General features: G+C 49.9%; 1 protein-coding gene across 11 annotated transcripts in view; it reads left to right on the top strand.

The window, feature by feature from the left end:
* FAM222B (family with sequence similarity 222 member B) overlaps nt 1-17,751 on the top strand; it is a 37,498-nt gene that overhangs the window by 10,879 nt on the left and 8,868 nt on the right. For 3 of the 11 annotated variants that reach the window (XM_059717542.1, XM_006263450.4, XM_059717544.1), the window contains exon 2: nt 17,530-17,657. The exons of 3 other annotated variants lie outside the window; for them this stretch is intronic. In XM_059717542.1, coding sequence (XP_059573525.1) covers nt 17,576-17,657 — 82 coding nt within the window. In that variant the 5' untranslated portion in view covers nt 17,530-17,575. 5 more of the 11 variants (XM_059717543.1, XM_019492623.2, XM_019492625.2 and 2 more) reach the window with 5 other exon arrangements.

The raw sequence follows: 17,751 nt of genomic DNA, 5'->3' as shown, positions 1-17,751 counted from the left end.
CTCATCCCTCTCGTTTAACTTGGATGCAAAAGAAGAACAGCTGATGGCTTCCTGTGGGCAAAGGATTGCTGCGCTGTGGCCGAGCCGCTTTGTGCTATTGAAACCCAAGTAGCTGCTTTGATTTTTGCCAACGACATTTTATGTTCTGTTCCACTCGTTTTGTGAGCGACGGGGCTTAATGGGAGGGGGGCACCAGCCTTGAGTCCCCTCGGAGAGGGAGAGCCTTTATCAAAGGCTTCAGGGATACAAATCGATTCCTTTCACATGCTGAAGGAGAGGAATAAGATTGCTATTGAGCTTCTCTAAATGATCGGCAAACCCAGGCATGCTGAAATGTTTGGGCTTAGTCCTTTATTTTAAGGCTGGGGGTAGGCTCTCGTCCCTCCAGGTGAGGGGATAAAAGAGAACTGTGGCTGCATTTACACGGTGGTGCTTTTCAACTGTTGTTTCAAGCTGGTCGGGCACTTCTGCAACTAAATCCCATGTGTGTTTAGAGAAAGGGGCCGTTCCCGGATATTTACTGGAGGAGGCCGAACTTCTGAAAAAGCTGTTTACCACGCGCCTGAAACAGGGGTAGAGGACACAGCAGAGCCGGTTATCTGCTTGCAGCTCCGATAAGGAGGTGGACTAGATCGCTGGCCCGTTTCTGAACTCTGCTTAATGAATGGTTGCTAGGCAAATTGCATCTCAATCAGGTTAATCCTCGAGATGTCATTTACAGGTCTGCTCTTTGTGAGGCCAGAACTATGTGCTTTCCAACTGTACAGGCCAGAAACTGCTGGCAAAGCAGCTTCAAATAGCTTGTTCAAGAACTGGGTGTATGTATGTTGCTGAGTGGCCCAGTTTGAAGTGCTTGGTGTCACAGGACCGTCATTTCACGGACATGTGGTAGGTTAGATATCCAGTGATAAATAGGAGACGGCAATGCCATTAGTACCTTTCCGGGATCAGCACGGTATGTAGCTTAACTCTTTGGCATTGGATTAAGGTGAAAAATGTCTTGCTTCTCCCCTTTGACGGCGCTCCTGGGTAGTGGCAGGTGTTTCAGTGCTGAGCGAATTGGCTGCGGGTCCAGGCGAGGTTCTGGTGGGACGAGGTGACTTCTGCAGACTGAGGGGTGGGATTGCCGAACCGAGATGAAAACGTGGGACGGCGTAGAAGGCCAACAAATAAGGAGTTCCCAAACTGAGAAAGGGGGCCAGCAGGACCCCTCCGGCCTGGCCCCCTTGCCCGTGGCATCGGGCCCAGACGTGAGGCCAGCCAGGCAGGTGGGCTGGCACGAGGCTACCTGTGAGATGGGGAAGAAAGTCCATTGAACCAGGATTCAGAGAATTAATTGCACTTGCCAGGGAGTGCGGCCAAAATGTCCTCTGCTCCCGGTTCAGCCCAAAGAAGAGTATGCAGTTTCATAACGTGGTTAAACTTTAACAGATCTCTGCACAACAGGAGATAATAAGGCACTTGCTTTTAGCTGATTTTCCACGAGAGAAAGTTTATTGCAAATAAGAATGTTGCTCTCCGAATGAGTCCTCTTTGCTCTTGCTCCGAAGGTGCTCTTTGAGTTTTATGTCATTGAATATTGAACTCGGGTCGATGCAAATTAAAGAGTATACAATAGTGAAGAGGGAAAATGCTCTGGGCTTGGTTAACATTGAATGCATTTTAGAAATGGCTAATAATACCACAGCTTGAAATGAAATGTGGGTTTGTGTTAAATAGCTATAATATTGGTCTTTCATGAGCAGTCGTTACAGGAACTTACTAGAGTTTAAATGACTTGGGCTTGGTTTGGGGCTAAATGAAAGTAGTAGAACTTCAAAAGCAGCTTTTCATATGAAGATCTTGAAATGGTAGGTGCTTTATTCAAGATTGTTTCAAACCAGTTTAAAATAATACCCATCTAGTTTAAAGGAGAAGAATAGGGCCTATGCAGAAGGTACCACTTCTGTCACCAGCAGAACAAAGGCAGCACCTGGACCATTGCAGGAGGAAGAAAGAGGTTGGGTGACCGAATCCTGCGAGACCGGAGCAGTGGTGTTTTATTCCCCTGCAAGTCAAGATATTGTTCCAGGCTGCTGAATCAGGGGCCTGTCTGGCAAGTACAAGACAAGAGCAATAAAACCAGTTTGTCATAGCTAGAAGTTTTGCCTAAAGTGCTTTTCACGTGGTTGAACTGGGCCAGAAAGGCTTGTTAAGAGCCTGTAATATCCATGCGGTACATCAGGAACAGTTCCCTCTCCACCCCGAGAGTCTCCTGCCATATGACAGACCTCTCTTCAGAGCCGTGGGAGTGCACGCCTGCCCCTGGGCACCAGCACCCTCAAAGCAAGGGGGCGAAAGCTGCTGTCCCTAAGCTCTGCCTTGATCCCTGTCTGGCCAAAACAGACCTACAACTTCAGCCTCTCCCTCCCTTCCAATTGTAGGATTTATGTCTGCACCGATTTCATTCCTCACGCTTTGTGACGGGCTTTGTCAGGTCCACATTGTAACCTGGGAAGCCATAAGATTAAAACCTTGGTTCTCACAGTCTTATCAAGGTCCCTGCTCTGTCTTGCATCTGCTCATTAGCTGCAGGATCTATTAGGTGAGTTTGTGAACTTTCCACCTGACGGCAGGTCTTTCTTGTACGAATGAATGTTCAGGAGGATTGCTGAGTCCTAAAACTCCCTTCTAAAATCTTCAGTATGACTGATTTAAAGCAAATGATTTACTGGGCTCCTTGATCTTCTGCTTCAGACTTGGCTGCACAACTTGACTGTTAAGAAGTCTGGCTATTTTCTTGACCAGAAAAGAAGAAAATCTTTCAGATCCTTAAGATTGCTTGTGGCTTGCAGCAAGAAGCAGAGAGCCAGTTTGTTTCTAAAGAGATCCCGTTCTGGAGTCGGGTGGGCTGGGCGCCTCTTGATGATTTACAAAGCGTCGTTCTGCTAATACAGCGCACGTTGATCAGATGGGATGCTCCACTCCGGGAGAAAAATGTTGTCCTCTTCTACTAGCGGTACCCAGCTCGCTTCTTGTGGATTTTCATTCCCAGCTGGTGGGGCCTGCGGCAACTGTATCGCAAAGAAAGAAGGGGTATTTATTGAAGCAATCTTTGCAGTTTGAAGATGTTCCCTCCACTGATTTGACCGTCCCCTCTTCCCTGAAGACATGAGATATGTGCCCTGCGCGAGAGTGCTGGGTGGGCTCTTTCGGCGTCTAACTGCTTTGACGGGGGTCGGTTGCTACGTGGCAGGACGGGTCCTCTCAACGGGGGATCTGTGGAGCTGGCACGCTCAAAACAGAGGTTACGTTCCTTTTTTCCCCCCTTTGCTCCTTTGGAGATTGCTTACCCCAGATTTCACCCCCAGCACCTCGATGTTGTTTGGGTCTGGGTCCATTTTCCCCACTCGCTGCTTTTTTGCAAAATATCAAAGCAGTGCTGAAAGACGTTCTCTTAACTTTTAGGTTTATAATTTCAGCAGGCAGTTCCTTGATCTGCTCTGGCAGTCTGGACCTCAGCACCTTTTGTCTTATTCCAAGGACACATTGCTGCTTATTTCTCCTCCTTTATCAGCAAACATAATCTCCACTGGCATTTATCTGTGTCAAAAGACAAATGATGAAGGAGCAGGAGACTGCAGTAGTGGGAAACGGACTCACATGTGTAATGGAAATATTTAGCTTTTAAATTCAAGTCACCCTGTAGAGCAGAGACCGTTTTCTGCACTGGCTACTTGTAAGGTAGTTCTGGTGATGTTCACTTTTAAGACGCCAACTAGTCCAAAGGCTGGCAAAGTGTGCCAGTAGCTAATACTGGCGCAGGCATTCCTGCAATGCCTTTTCTTCTCACTGAAAGCTTTTTGCATGTATCAGCAGCGGAAGGTAGCGTTAGATTTGAGAAACAAGCATTGCACACTCTGTAAGCACTTTATTTTTTGCCTGCTTTGTAAGCCGAACAGGTGTGCAAATTGCAGTCAGTACACCCGCGTGGCATCTGAGTGCTGCTCAGTGGTGAGAAAGCTGCCACACAGTCGAGACACAGTCCCGCGTTTTCCATAATGCCCCGAAGAAGCAGCTCTGACTTCAGTTCTACAAGAGCACATCTGTGAGCTTCCCGCTGGGCTGCGTCGCAGCTTGGAGAGCCCCAGGTAAGCCAGAAAGCACATGTTACTGCCAGGCTAGACGAGGATTCTGATTAGTGTCATCCGTATCAAAATCAGGACCGCGGCTGACAGCGCTCGTGAACGTTCGCGTGTGCATTACGTTCCCAGAATGTGCTTTAAGCAACGCGTGTCTCTCTCTTTGCATTAAAAAGGCAGATTCAGCTTTTCAAAGCAAGTTGATAAATTGCTTTTCATTAAAGGTATGAGTGCCAAAGGGTTGAGCATGCCTTCCAAGAAAAAACATTAATTACAGCTTCTGCAGAGCTTTTATCCATCACAGAGTTATAAACCGTACAAATGCAGTTCAGTGAAGGGGGAAGGTTTCGTCTTCCTACCACCTTAACGGTTTGGGAAGCTTTAGTGAGATCAGTGAGAACATTTGCCGGCAAGTCGTCTCGGCCTTAATGCCGGGAAAGGCCGGCATCTGTTCAAAAAGAATCGGCGCTGGCCTTTCGCGGTGTTAAGGCAAAGGGGTCCTATGCTGCCTTGCGTAGGGGGTGTGAAAGGGGGCTCTAGAACCATTTCTGGTCGTCATGCTACAGATTTGTGGCAGTTGTGAATGAATGCATTGAGTTCCTCTCTACGTCTTAGTTGCAACTATGGGGCATTTGTGTGTTGGCCAAGTCCGCTCCATCTCCTGTCCCAGGCTGTTCAGAGAATCCAGCTTCAGCTTTGCTCCATCCTAGTTTGTTGCACAGTGATAACGGGCTTCTTATGCTGACCCGTGGGCATGTGAACAGCTACTCGCCAGAGATGAGCTGGGAAACCTCTTGTAGGAAGCGGGAGGCCTTTTGCAGCCTTTCATGGGAACAGGGCTTTTTCTTTGTAGCTGCACAAGGACGCTGCCAAGCATCACGCTCCGAAACTTGGCTTTTCTGAATCTGTGGACAGAAATCTCTTGTTCTGATGATACGTTGAGCTTTCCACCGTCTCTCAAGTGCTCCAGCCAAGTTTCCCCATTGCTGTTCTGCACGGTGGACAGCAAGGAGCTGGAGGCCGACCGGCTAGTTTTTGTGCTTGTAAGGCAATCTCTCTGCAGCAGCGATCTTTGTTCACAGCAGGGGCTGGATGTGCGAATGTATATTTTTGTTTTTCCCCCTGTTCGGAAGTACCAAGGTGTCCACTGGGTTTTTCAGGAAACTTGTATGGAAAGTAGGTCTAGGACAAGATGGTGGTAGGACCCCTGTACCCGTTGCCAGGTAAAAGTCTGGTCTTTTTGTCTTCCTGGTAATGCCCTCTCCTTCTGAATCAGCCTTTCCCTCTTGGGGTTGGCTTTCTTACCCCGCGAGCACCTTACACTTGTAAAGTAGCTTCCAATGGAGCCTTTCAGAGTGCTTTCCAATTATTAATTAAGCCTTACAGCATCCCCTGTGAAGCAGGAAAGTATTATCCTCATATTACAAATGGAAAACAGGTGCATAGAGGCTGACTTCCCAAGGTCACGCAGAATGTCTGCGGGACCCCAAGGAATAAAACCAAGATTTTTTTGTCTTGCATTTTAACCACAAATCTCACTTGTTTCTCCCCAACCCTCCCCCCCCCCCCCAAAAAAAAAAAAAATAGTGCTTTGTGACGGGGTCATGCAATCGTATTTGTACTGCACCTGGCCTGTGAACTCAGGAATAAAGTCGGTAACACAAAATGAAGCAACTCTCATCTTGACCAAACATGCCCAAGTAGCACAAGCATCTGTCCAGCAGTGGCTGAAACCCGGATCCAGTCGGTGCTAAGTTTGCTGTGCTAGTGGAGTAGTAATGCCTCTTTTGCAGAGGAAGAGGTGATTTTTTTGGTTTTTTTATATTGAGCAGGAATTCAAGCTCGTTGTCGTGGATGAAGACTAGAGTATCTGTCCCAGATTTATGGTGCAAATCTATAGATGAAGATTGATTTTTTTTTTTTTTTCCTGCATTTTTAACTAGGCATGTTGCTGGTTTGAGCTAGAAGTCATCTTACAAAATTAAGACTTTCACCATTTTTTTGCAATGTCTGCCTAGCAAATAGCTGGCTTGTTGTTTACACATCTCACATAGTTAAAACTGTTGCCAGTTCGCTGTGACTGCGCATTTGAAGAAATTATTGGCACAGAAAAACACAGTCATTATCTTTCTCTAACTCGCAATTTTCCCGTGCTCAAGATGGCTATCATTTCCCATAACTTACAATGAGACGGAAGCTACCCGTTGAGATTGGAGCTAATCACGCCCCAGGTAAATTTTATCACTGTGTGAATTAATTGCTTTTAAAAGGAAAGGGGAGGGGGGGACTGGAAAAACAGGCAGTCAATCATGTACAGCCACGAGGACCCCTCTAAAAGCCGTGCTCTGGGGCTCAGTCCTAGGCTTTTCGGTCACTCCTGCAGGCCTCGGTGAGTCCGTTCCTCTTCGGTGGAGCAGCCAGTGCAGAGCGAGGCATTGCCCACCTTCTGCTGATTTCTTAGCCAGCTGCGTGCTAGACATCGAAGCAAATGAGGTAGGTTCGGCTCTTAGCCCAGCGTCATCCGCTGGTGGGACTGGAGCAGCCTGGAAACTAGTTCCTGGCTGTTGGAGTGGAGGGAGGAAGCACCGCTCAAAAATTTACACTGTAATACATATCCTTCTCCCCAGCCTGGTCCTTCCCCCGTAACCCAGCATATAGCAAACAGCTTGTGCGCACAGGATGCCGCTGCTGTGGCTGTCACCGAGTTTTGCCGTCTGCTGCGAGGGAAAGCACGTAGCAGGATTCCTCGTTGCTTGAGGGCAGAAGGAAGCTCTGCGGGAGGACGCAGAATCGCTCGACGTATGGGCGGGCAGGCAGGCAGGCGCGGGAGTGTCTGGGACTTGCTGGTTGCTGGCCTGGGTAGGGTTTGCATTGAGGGGCGGTGGCAGGGCCCCGGGTTAAAGCAGCCTTAATCCCTTTCCAAACAAAGGTGCATTTGTGTAACTGTTCAGCTTCCCGGAGCTTGCAGGTGCAGTTGGGAGGTCCAGGAAGGAGTGGTGTGATCCCTTTGGTGCACGCTTTTGGGGAGGGCAGTGCATCCTGCTGGGTGTTTCAAGGGCCATCCAGGAACCTGGAGGGCTGCTTCCTTGTTACAGACTCTCCCTATGCCTGAAGAAGGGCGGTCGTGCCCGAAAGGTTGCAAAGAACAACTTCTCCAACTATGTAGTTGGTCTCATAAAAGAGATGCATGCCATCTACTCAAAAAACCTTGTCTGCTTCCTTGTTCCGGCGCTTGCTGAAGAGCCCCTGGTGCATTGTAGAAGGAAGGCAGGGCAGCACCTTGGACACTGCATGGGTCGGAGAAGCAGGAGCTTGCGTGGTATGAAGTTAGCCTGGAAGGTGCTGCCTGCCTTCAGGCTAACGTGGCTCGCTGCCTCATTTTAGCAGTAGGCAGGCTAGCCAGGTGTGTCCCAATTGTACGCTCCGCCTGTCTAAAGTACCCCGCACCCTGACTTCTGCACTTTGCTTCCTGCATTTTTCCCTTCCTCTGCGCAGTGTTGTGCCTTGTGAAACAGTTGTTGCGGCACAGCCCAGCACGTCGCTGCTCGCCTGGGGGGCCTGCTCGGCTGTAGTGCTGCAAGCCCTTTTGCTACAGAAGGGGAGGAAGAGCAGAACTGAACGCCTCTCCATGCTTTCCTATGGTGAAAGTGCAGCGGAGACTAATCCAAACGCAATGCAAGCAAGCCACTTCCCCGGTCCCCTCCCACCCTGATTTCAGTCGGGGAGCTCTCTTCTTGCTCCTACGCCAGCCGGTAGCGATCGTTTCAAGTGTGACTGTACAGCTCGAAGCCTTGGCAGGGCCCTTTAGTTTTTCTGCTTGCTGTCGGTTCCACATCTCCCCAGCCTGATCCTAGCCTTGGGCCAGGCCTTCAGCACCTGGTAGGAGCTACCTTACATCTGTGTTGCCTGTCAGCTCCTATCGCATGTCAAAATGAGGAGTTAACTCTAAAAATAGCTTGAATATGAAATGGCTGCTTTGAATCTACCCGAATGAGTCGCAGACCTGGGGCTGGGGCACGGGGGAGTTGGCGTTTCCAGGTCTTGAATCTTGGCTTCCCGGAGACGAGCAATGCTGCCCTGTTCTGAAGAGTCGTGAGTGGACGAGCGGTGGCCGAAGGTAGGACTTCTTGGATCAAGACCCAGGCTCTCTTTCCAGCCACGCTGCTCACTTACCTGGAGACCTTGCTGTAAGGCCCCCCCACCAGTGGGAGCTGACACTTATCCTCGCCGCTCCCTCCAGGTGTGGAAGTCTAGTGTCCATTTTACAGATGGGCAAGCTGAGGCACAGAGGCTGTGAAGAGCTTGCCTACTATCACGTGGGGAATGTGAGGCAGCAACAGATGTTGCAGCCATCTCCTGCGGTCTGCCCAGTGCCTCAGTCACAAAAGCCCTTTCCTCTCCTATTTTAGCTCCTGTGTCCTGGTTTATTCCTCTGTAGGGTATCCTTCTCTGGTGGGGGGTGGAGGGGTGTCATTCTTGCCTGTCTCCGTGGTGGTGAGGCCTGAGTGATGTTTGTCAAGTGCTTTGAGAGACGCGGGCGAAGGGCAAAGTGTTAATTATTACAAGTGGAAGCAGGTTTGAAAGGGAGGGGGAGCCATTTTCTGGTCTGTTAGTTAGCAAAAATGCAAAATATAAATGGGCCAACCAGCAGGAATGAAGCTAAAAGCTCCCCTCCCCCAAGCACCTGCATGGGCTGAGCACTTAAAGGCAGTTGATTGTCACCGCTGCAGCAAAGAGCTGAGAAGCCTGGTTCTGGAACAGCAAAAGCAACCGAGATTTCCCAAGGTGGTCGGTTCAAATGACCAATATTGTGGGGGGGGAAAAAACAGTATTTCTAGTTAATACATTTCCGGTTTCGCACATGCAGAAGGAGCATTTCAGTCCTTCCGCTCATCAGATTTACAGCGCTTGAGGGTTTGTGAAACTCTGATGGTGCTGCCATTTCAGTACTAAGCAGCCAGGGGGTCAGCCAAGCGGCAACTTGGGGTGTGTTTCAGAAACTCTTCCTCCTTTGTGCTCCTGGTTATGGTTCAAATGCCTCTTTAGTGAGGAGAGGCATTGTTAATGGCTTTATCTTGGCCCAACAAGCTGGGCATTAGCAGAAATGCCGAGCGAATTGCAATGGGGAAGCTGTGAGAGCGATTTCATGTTTGTCCACATTATTGCTAGCACTTTCATTTGTAGAGTGGGAGCAGGAGCAGGCTCCTTGCCAGCAACAGCTTCATTCAGATTAGGGCTTTAGTTCAATTATGTCCAATTAACTTTTATTGCAGATAGCAGTGATAATTACTTGCAAGTCAATTTTTTGGCTGTGGTTATCCCAAGGCTAAAGTCTGAGCTTGATGGATTTTAATAACTGGAGTGACGCATTGCTCTTCCTTCTTTTTTGGGCCTCATTTAGACAAAAGGTCAGGAGCTATGTAAAAATCCATCTTACAATTAAGACCTACTGTTCTGCGCTTCAGCAGGCATGTAGTATTTTAAAAGAAGCTATTGGGACCAGTCTAAAAGGGCTTTTTATATTTTCAGATCATAACCTTGAGCTTGCTGCTGCGCTGGGACAAAAGAATGGGTTGGATGGGACTGATGTCATTCGGTATAATGCGTGCCTATTGTGAGCTGGTAGATGCAGCATTGTCTTTTTGAAGTGTATTATACGCTCTGTTCAAAATCACAAGTGCTGGTTTGAAGCCTCGTCACCCTTGGTTGTCATCAGGTGCACAAGGACTGCAAGGCACGCGGGAAAAGCATGTGGCCTTCAGGTATTGCAGCCCGCAAGCTCCTTAGTTGCCTTTGCTCTTGGGTGTTGGCCTCCGTGACTTGGGGAAAAGGACGAAGACGTACCGCTGTCGCTGAGCTCCCAAGGAGATGGACCACATCTGCTTAAATGCCCTCTGCCTTCCTCCCCTAACTATTTAATCCAGGTGCCTGCCTACCGTTATAAATGGAGGTGAGCTTGAAAGGCAAGATGGTTTGTAAGCAAAATCGTGGTTAACTAAACTGCACGGAGCAAAAATTGATTTTGATTGAAAGTGTTACAGGGATTGCAGGAAGGTCCATCTTGATTCAGAAAGCCCAAAGGTTGGGAGATGCTGACATAGCGTTTCAGCCCGTACCAAGGGTGACTTCCTATTGTTCGTGGCTCCTACTTGTTTATTCCCAAGTACACTTGCCGGCATTGTGATTTATTGCCACATCAAGGGACTCCTCCTCCTCCTCTGTAACGTTATTTTGCAGTTTTCCATTTATAAAATATTAAAAGGCTATTGTATCCGTTGCCTGGGAATACAAAGCTAGTTTAGTCATGTAGCTGTGGGAAATGGTTAGATTTCTCTCTTGTTCCTCTAGCACGTTTAGAGCGGAGGTCCTCCACGAGGGCGTGTGCGTGGTAATGCCCAGTAATGGAGGGGCAGTTTAAGACTCAGAAGGCCGGAAGTCGGGGAGATAAGCTCATGACACGAGGCCGAGCCTTGGAGCGAGTGAGGAAACCGGCTGGGATCGACTAGTTTTTCAAAGTTGGCTGGGGCTCGAGGAAGGGAGGGGCGAGCGTGTACTGTAAAAAGGAGCGCTGCAGCTTTGTATCCGAATAGCTACTACTTAAATCGCCAACCATTGTTGAGCCCAGACGGTTTTGAGAGTCAGAGTCTTTCCTTTGGAAGGAGGTCTGAATCATTCCACGTTCCAGCCGTTCCTTGTCATTACCGTGAGCATATTCAAGGGAATCCAACGTGTAGTTCGAAACTGCACCTTTGAGTTAGTTGGGGAGAGGTAAAAGGGAGGCGTGTCACTTCAGCGGAGAGTTTTATCCTCGGGGTTGTAATCAGGAAGGTAAATGAGATGCTGACTTTTTTTTCATCCGGGGCCTGAACATTTAATGCAAGCCAGCTGCCTTCCTGCCGGGCTTTTGCAGACATTTGCACCTCGGCAACTTTGCTCTCAGTTCATTTTTGGCTTTTGAACATTTGTGTAGGCTGAACTTGGATCGTGCAGCGGGGTCGTGGCATTTCGTACAGCCGCTGCGTGAAATAGAGCCGAGTAGAAGCAAAGTACCCCAGCGAGCCATCCGTGCTGCCGGCCCTTGCCAGGCGTAAGGGACCCCAGGGTGGGCAACGTAGTGGTTGGAAGCTGTTTTTTGGTGTGAATAGATGTTGCTGCCTGCCCCCCACCCGGTCCTTAGCTTTGTGGGATAAAATGTGAAGATCTGGAGTTCATCTTGGAGCTTCGAACGTGCCGGTTTTGTTCCACGCGCCTAGAGCTAGATTTCCATGCTTACTGCTTTTCCAAGCAAGATCCGTTTCCTACAAGCCACCGGCCTGTGACAGCTCGTGACGAGCATCTCCTCCATCCCTTTGCCCCGTGGTGCAAGGCCTTGCGAGTGTGCCGGGCACTTGTGGGACATAGGGAGCCTTAGCAAATGCTGTGAGACTGTGGAGTGCATGTACAGTGAGACAACGTCCGCGTCCTGAGAACTTCCCAGTCGCTCTGCATGGTTCCCTGGTTTCCCCCAGCTGTTCCCTACAAGGCACAGGGACAGTACAGGCAGCAGTAACCGCTGGGCTTTGTCACGTGGAGCGAGACCTTCCAAATGGCCCAGCCTTCTCCCCCAACACTGGCACAACAAGCAGGACTGGACCGTGCAAACCAGCCCAGGAGGAGGAGGAGAAGGGATGGGTTGGTGGAGTCACCTTTGTCCCAGCAGCCTGCCTTGCTTTGCTCTGACCTGCGTGTATAACAACAGTGAGATGCAACTATTAAAACCTAGCCTAATTACAGCCTCATGTCTTTAAATGCAGTCTAGGCACCAGATTTTGATTAATTTTAACTGCGTGGATGGTTTGAATTGCCTGCATACATTTATTGTGAGAAGCATCTGGGACCAAGAGAAGACTGACCTGAATTTCTTAAAGGGCCTGGTTTTCAATGAGTGTTTAACGTCCAATGGATTTACCTGCAAAATCTCAGAAAATGTCCCGTTCTGAAAAGTTCAGCGCAGTACATTTGGAGAGGCCATGTAAAACGCACAGAATTTGAAGCAAGATTTTTAAGTACAAAATGGAATCGCATCTTAACAGTGGAGCCATGGTCAGCACCTCCGTACGCATCCTATTGCCGTCAGGAAACCGGACTTGCTCTCGGTTTACCAGGCTGGTGTGGACAGGACGATTTGCAAGTCAGGCTGCAGTAGAGCCTGAACAGCAAGAATTCAAATGAAATGCTTCCACTTTAAAAAAAGGTTGTCCTTTGTAACCAAAAACCCTTCCTTTAAAATTGCTTTTGTCATCCCAAGTCTCTTCCTCTGGTGCTGCTTTAAGGTGAGGGGCTTTGGCCTCTGTGACCCCACAGGGATTGAGCAAGGGGCAGCTTTTCTGCAGTCTGTGGAAGGTTTCTTGAAACCTTAAAACAACCCTATGGGGGTTGGAGCTGACGAGGAATTCTTAACGAAGCAAACGCGTGCGCTTTGGCCAGCAGGGAACGGCTGCTTTCCCAGGGCAGTCATCTGACCACTCTGAATTTAATGCTGCCTTTGGCTGCTCTTAATCACCTGTTCGCATTGTAATGTGCCATTATGCGGTTTATTGCTGCATGCGTGAAAGGCACTGATGTTCTCCGTGGCACTTTAGCAAGAGGCTTGCTCATAAGTCACAATGCTCAGACTACAGGGATATTTAGTGACTAAGCAGCTAAGTAAGCCCTCCGGAGATCTTCCTGCGAGAGCTGCGCCTTGTGTTTGTGCTACGCGTGGCTCCGCTCTCGCTTGGAGGGGTGCGATGGGCAGGGGCAGTTGGTTGCATGAATTTTCTGGGGTCACGAGCTATTTAAGCTGAAAAAAGGGTAAAGTACCATTTGCTGGATGGGCAGCATTCTGTAGCGGGGTGAAAAATCAGATGCTTAGAGGGATCTGGTCGTTGTTAGTGCAACTAAAATCTCCTGCCTCGGTTAACACGCTTTGGCGAGCGCTCCCATCTGTGTGTGTTGTCACTGAGACCCAGACCTGGGTTTTGCCTCGTGAAAGTATGAGAAGAATGAGGGAAGAGGAGAGAGCGTGGATGTTTTTCTGCTGAATCTGAGCATTTCTTATTGCTTACTCAGGTGCAGCAGTAGCAAAGGAAGGAAGGCCCGGGGCGGTGGCAACTTGCAATGGTTTTGTCTCCTTTTGATTAAAATGAGCTGGGCATAATTTGGGGTGGGAATCTGCCCAGAGGATGCCTGGAAAGTTCTTGGGGAGTGCTGCGTCCTGGTTGCATTCGTGAGTACGTCTTGAATGTGGAGGTCAAGCGATTTTCTCGTCTTCATGGAATTCTTTTAAGCCCTAAATGTGGCGAGTCAGCACTCATTTTTAACTCCTTTAAAGGGCTTTGGGAATTCAGTGTATTAGAAGCAGTGAGAAAAATGATGGGTTCAGGTTTCGAGGTCTTAAACCCTCTCAAGCCTGCGTTTTCATGAATCCAGTAGCTATTCAACACAGAGCTGCAGAGAAGTTGTTTCATCCCAAGTCACCCCAGCTGGGATCTGAACTCAGAGTCTCCCATGTGGTAGGTAGAAACTCTACCACACAGCCACCAGTGGTAGTGGTTCTTCTGGCGTTCTGCATGGTTGTCTGCCCTGCGCTCTGCCCGGAGAGTTCGGGGTATTTACACTTCTCACAGGGTTGCCAGGGCATGGCTTCTCTGTTCAAAGGGCCCGGTGTCTGCCGTGACGCGTAGCGGGGTGGGATCCCGCAGCCGGCGTTCGGGATCCAAGACCATGGCGAGCCCTGCTTTGCTGTTGCTCGGCACTGAGGATCCTTGGCGCAGGACCTGGGAGGCTGGAAGCATTTGTGCTATGGAGGTATTTGCACAAGGAAAGCATATCGGGTTTCTGGTGCTTGGCTTTGCAGGGCATGGGTGTTGGTCGGTTGGCTGCACGCGCGTGTGTAAGTGAGCGTGTTGTACAAATTGAGCAATTGTTGTGGGACAGGAGGTTGTCAGCCTGGATACTCTTTTTCCATCGCGTTGGCAATGGTGGGTCTTTGACAAGGCAGCTCTGTCCCTCTGCTGCCTTTCTCTGAAAAGAAATGGCCAAGTTTCGAAGCAGAATCGTTCGAGAAACCGCTTTTGTGAGCGTCCCGGCCGGCTCTGTCGGAGCACACGTGCAGTTAGCGTGGTGGTAACTTTTTCTAAATTGGGAGTAATCGGCGCTCAGACCTGCCAGGTTGGAGGTCTGTTGTAATTTAGCCAGCCCGATTCTTTCCAAGTGATCTCTGTGGGGTGTCTGCAGCTCTGGCTTCTTGGTCTCTAGTTCTCCGACTTCCCTCTTCCAGGCCTTGAAAAGTCTGAGATTCACCAAACAGCAGATTTCACTAGGTATTTTCTGAGACCGTCCATGCCTCCTCTTTTTGGGTGTGCCAAGCCCTGTCTCCCTTTCAGTTGTTCTTTAAACGTCGCAGCCGCAGCACCTCCGTATGCAGGCAGGACTGTGCGAAAAATACGGTGCAATAAAACAGCTGTGCTCTGCTTACAGTTTTCGCAGCGCCGGACTTATATAAAATGGTTAAGTTGGCTGCAGAAGGGAAATGGGGATCACATGCTTGTCATGTAAAGGATTTGGCTCTTCGTATCAGTCCTGCCAGCCTTGGCAAGGGGAAGAAACGGGACGTCTAGAAAGGCTTGATACCAGCACGCCATCCTTTGTCTGCTGGACGGCCACGCTGGTAACGTGGCGGTGGCTTGAAGACCCATCTGTACTGTACAGCCGCACGGCTTTCGTGGAGACCCACTGGCGTTTCAGGCCAGAGCCTGCGGTTTGCCCTGTCTGCGGGTCTTCGGGTTTGGCAGCCGTGCCACTTGCCCTAGAGAAGAGGGCAGCCGTTGTCCCCCAGCCCGTGGACACCGGATGAACGTGGCAGGTCTTGCTGTCAGCAGTAACCAGCCGTGAAGCAGAGGCCAAGTTTTGGATTATCTTCTGTCTCGGGATGCAGAAGAGCGTGAAAGGCATTAGCTAGATGTTAGCTGTAACAGTGTTCCCCACTTACGCGACCTCCTTTTTTTCAGTTTTTTTTGCAAAGCTGTTTTCCTTGTTTTGTGGTTTAATAGGGATCTTTCCTGGCAGTGAATGAGCGGGCCTAGGCACGGAGCATACCGTCCTGCTTGGACAGGCCGGGCCTTGGCTGGCTTTCCTTACAAGTTTGTCTTTCCTTCCTGGAAATCCAGCTGTCCCTGTCATCCCTCCACACGCTTGCTTGCAGGTCACCGTGTCTATTAGTGCAGGATCGGGGCCCTCTGTTTTTGCTGCTGTTTTGTCTGTTAAACACAACCATTGCCTCTAAGCCTGTTCTGTGTAGCAGGCAGTGCTAGGTGGCACCTTGTAGACTAGCTCATTCAGAGACCTGAGCTTTCATAGGGCGACTTTGTCGGACACTGCTGTTTTGTGTTGCAAAATGAGCCGTGAGACGGGGCAGCGAGCATGGTGCATTTGCGCTTGTTCTCAGGATACTAACCCGCGGGGCTAGGTTTAGGGCTACTAGCCATCCTTCTGGGTTGTGCCGTACGACTGTGACGTGTGGCTGTGGGGACAGGGGAATCCGTTGCTTCGTGCGTTAAAACTAGCACTTTGAGGCAAAACAGCCTGGGCGGTGAGTCCTGGAGCGCGGTGAGGATGTGCACATCATTTTGCTGTATCATCATTGCTGTAATATAGGGAGCGTAAATGCAAAACTTCTCCCATCGCTGGTGGCGGTCTCTCTCGTGGGGTGCAGTTTGCTGTTTGAGTCGGAGACTTTCAGATTGGAAACTTGTCTCCCAGGATGGCTCACAAGTGCTTCAGGCGAACAGTCTGGTATCTGGTGGTGAGTAGCCCAGGGTCCCTGGAAGGGAGGAGGGAACGCCATACTTTTCCCATCCCCGGTGTCCTCCAGGGTCAGGGAAGAGGTGGTTTACCTCTAACAGCTGGTTTTGTTAGACCATAGCAGTTCCTAGCCTTCCTGGAGTGCAGCTGGGGGGTTTAGGCCCAACCTGCCCCAGGTGAGAGGTGGAGATTTGTCACGGGTGGTCCGACTTGCTTGAAGGGAATTGGTTAGAAAAATTGGTTGGATGCGAGCAAAGCTTCTGCCCCCCGAGGTCCGCTGCTCGCCTTTCACGGGAGCTGGCTCGGGCGGTCGGCGTTGGGTGTCCCCACACATGAGGGTTGCATCCGTTTCTCTAATGGTGCAACCTCAGGGTGAGGTGCAGGGTTTGTAAGGGCGCTTTTTTTTTTTGCTTTGTGTGTGAAATTGGGGTTCAGTTCAAAGTCATTTGAAATCAGCCAGCAAGTCTTGGGTGTGGGGTCTGGGTGGCAGTCGACCGTTCGTCATTAGTCTCCCTCGGTGTTTCCTTCATGGTCAGCCGGCGTCCAGCGCTAGCTCAGGCCGGCTAGCAGGTTGTGTTTTGCACTGCTGTGCTTCCCCCGGAGGAAGCCCACGGAGGCTGGTCTGGTGCTGGCCAGCCCTGCACAGCCAGGACGGTGTGAGGAAGGGTGCTCCAGGTAGAGGCGGCTCGCAAGGCTGCAGGAGGTGCTTGCAGAACCGCCGCCTTGGTGTCCCAAGGAGAGGTGAAGTGTGTCGCAAAAGCTCTTTCGTAATTTGGTTTTGAGCAAATAACTGTCTTCCAAGAGACGTAACCTTGGTAGGCAGATCTTGGAAACCTCTGAGGGGTAGATCAGCCGCCCTTCCTCACTTAGCAGTTGGCTTCCTGTGCTTGCAACCAAGCCTGAGACGGAGCTGCTGCCTGCAGTGCAGGGGAGCTTTATATCCACGAAACCAGGCCCAGCACACGCGTGTGGCTCCTGCCTGCCGTGTGCTGCGTGCCACATAACTGGTTACGGCTTCTTCACCTGTTCCATAACCTACGGAGAATTGATTTGCTCGAAAGGTCACGTAACGTTATTGCCTGGGCTGATTAGGCTGCAGTTGTGCTGCTTCCCCCATTACTCGAGGCCCGATTATTTTGCATCGTATTTTTGAACAGTATGTTGACTCGTTCTGTCCTGAAGAACCGGAATAGGAGGCCCCTCCTAGTAAACCCAGATTGGTTTTGGCTTTAGAAAAACCCTGTAAGTAGAGGTGCCAAAATTAGTACTTTGTAGGTTAGACGCTTGAGACCTTCCAGTGGGGCTGAACACTGTCAAGTGTCGGCAGAGGCAGGTATTAATTTTCCAGTTTTTCATTTCTCAGTTGGCGCACAGCTGTGCCATTTTAAAATGTCAGTTTAGCCATGGCAACAGTTTGAAAGCAAACTATTGCTCGAGATGAAAATACAGAGATTTTTTCATCAACACGTTACTAATTACATTGCATCCGTGAAGCGTGGGTCCCTCCTTAACCTACCAGGGGCTGTTTGACTGTCTTCGCGACATCCTTGCCTTATAACCTTGCCTTGTCTCTCTGTTGTTGCAGTGTGCGGAGGAGTGAATGCCCCATGTTGTGTTAGTGCCTGTCTGCCATGCTGGCCTGTCTGCCAGGACCAGGCGACCTCTCCTTTCAGCTTCTTTCTTACATGCAGATGAACACTGGACTTCAGAAATGTGAGTGACGTTTTGCCTGCAGGATTTGGTTCATTGTTAAATCTGGCACTGGTACAGCTGCACATTTAGGGGGCAGTGGAAAAACTGTTTAATA

This window comes from Alligator mississippiensis, chromosome 14 (genome assembly GCF_030867095.1).
Source record: "Alligator mississippiensis isolate rAllMis1 chromosome 14, rAllMis1, whole genome shotgun sequence".
NCBI lineage: Eukaryota > Metazoa > Chordata > Crocodylia > Alligatoridae > Alligator > Alligator mississippiensis.
This window is presented reverse-complemented; position numbering and strand designations above follow the sequence as displayed.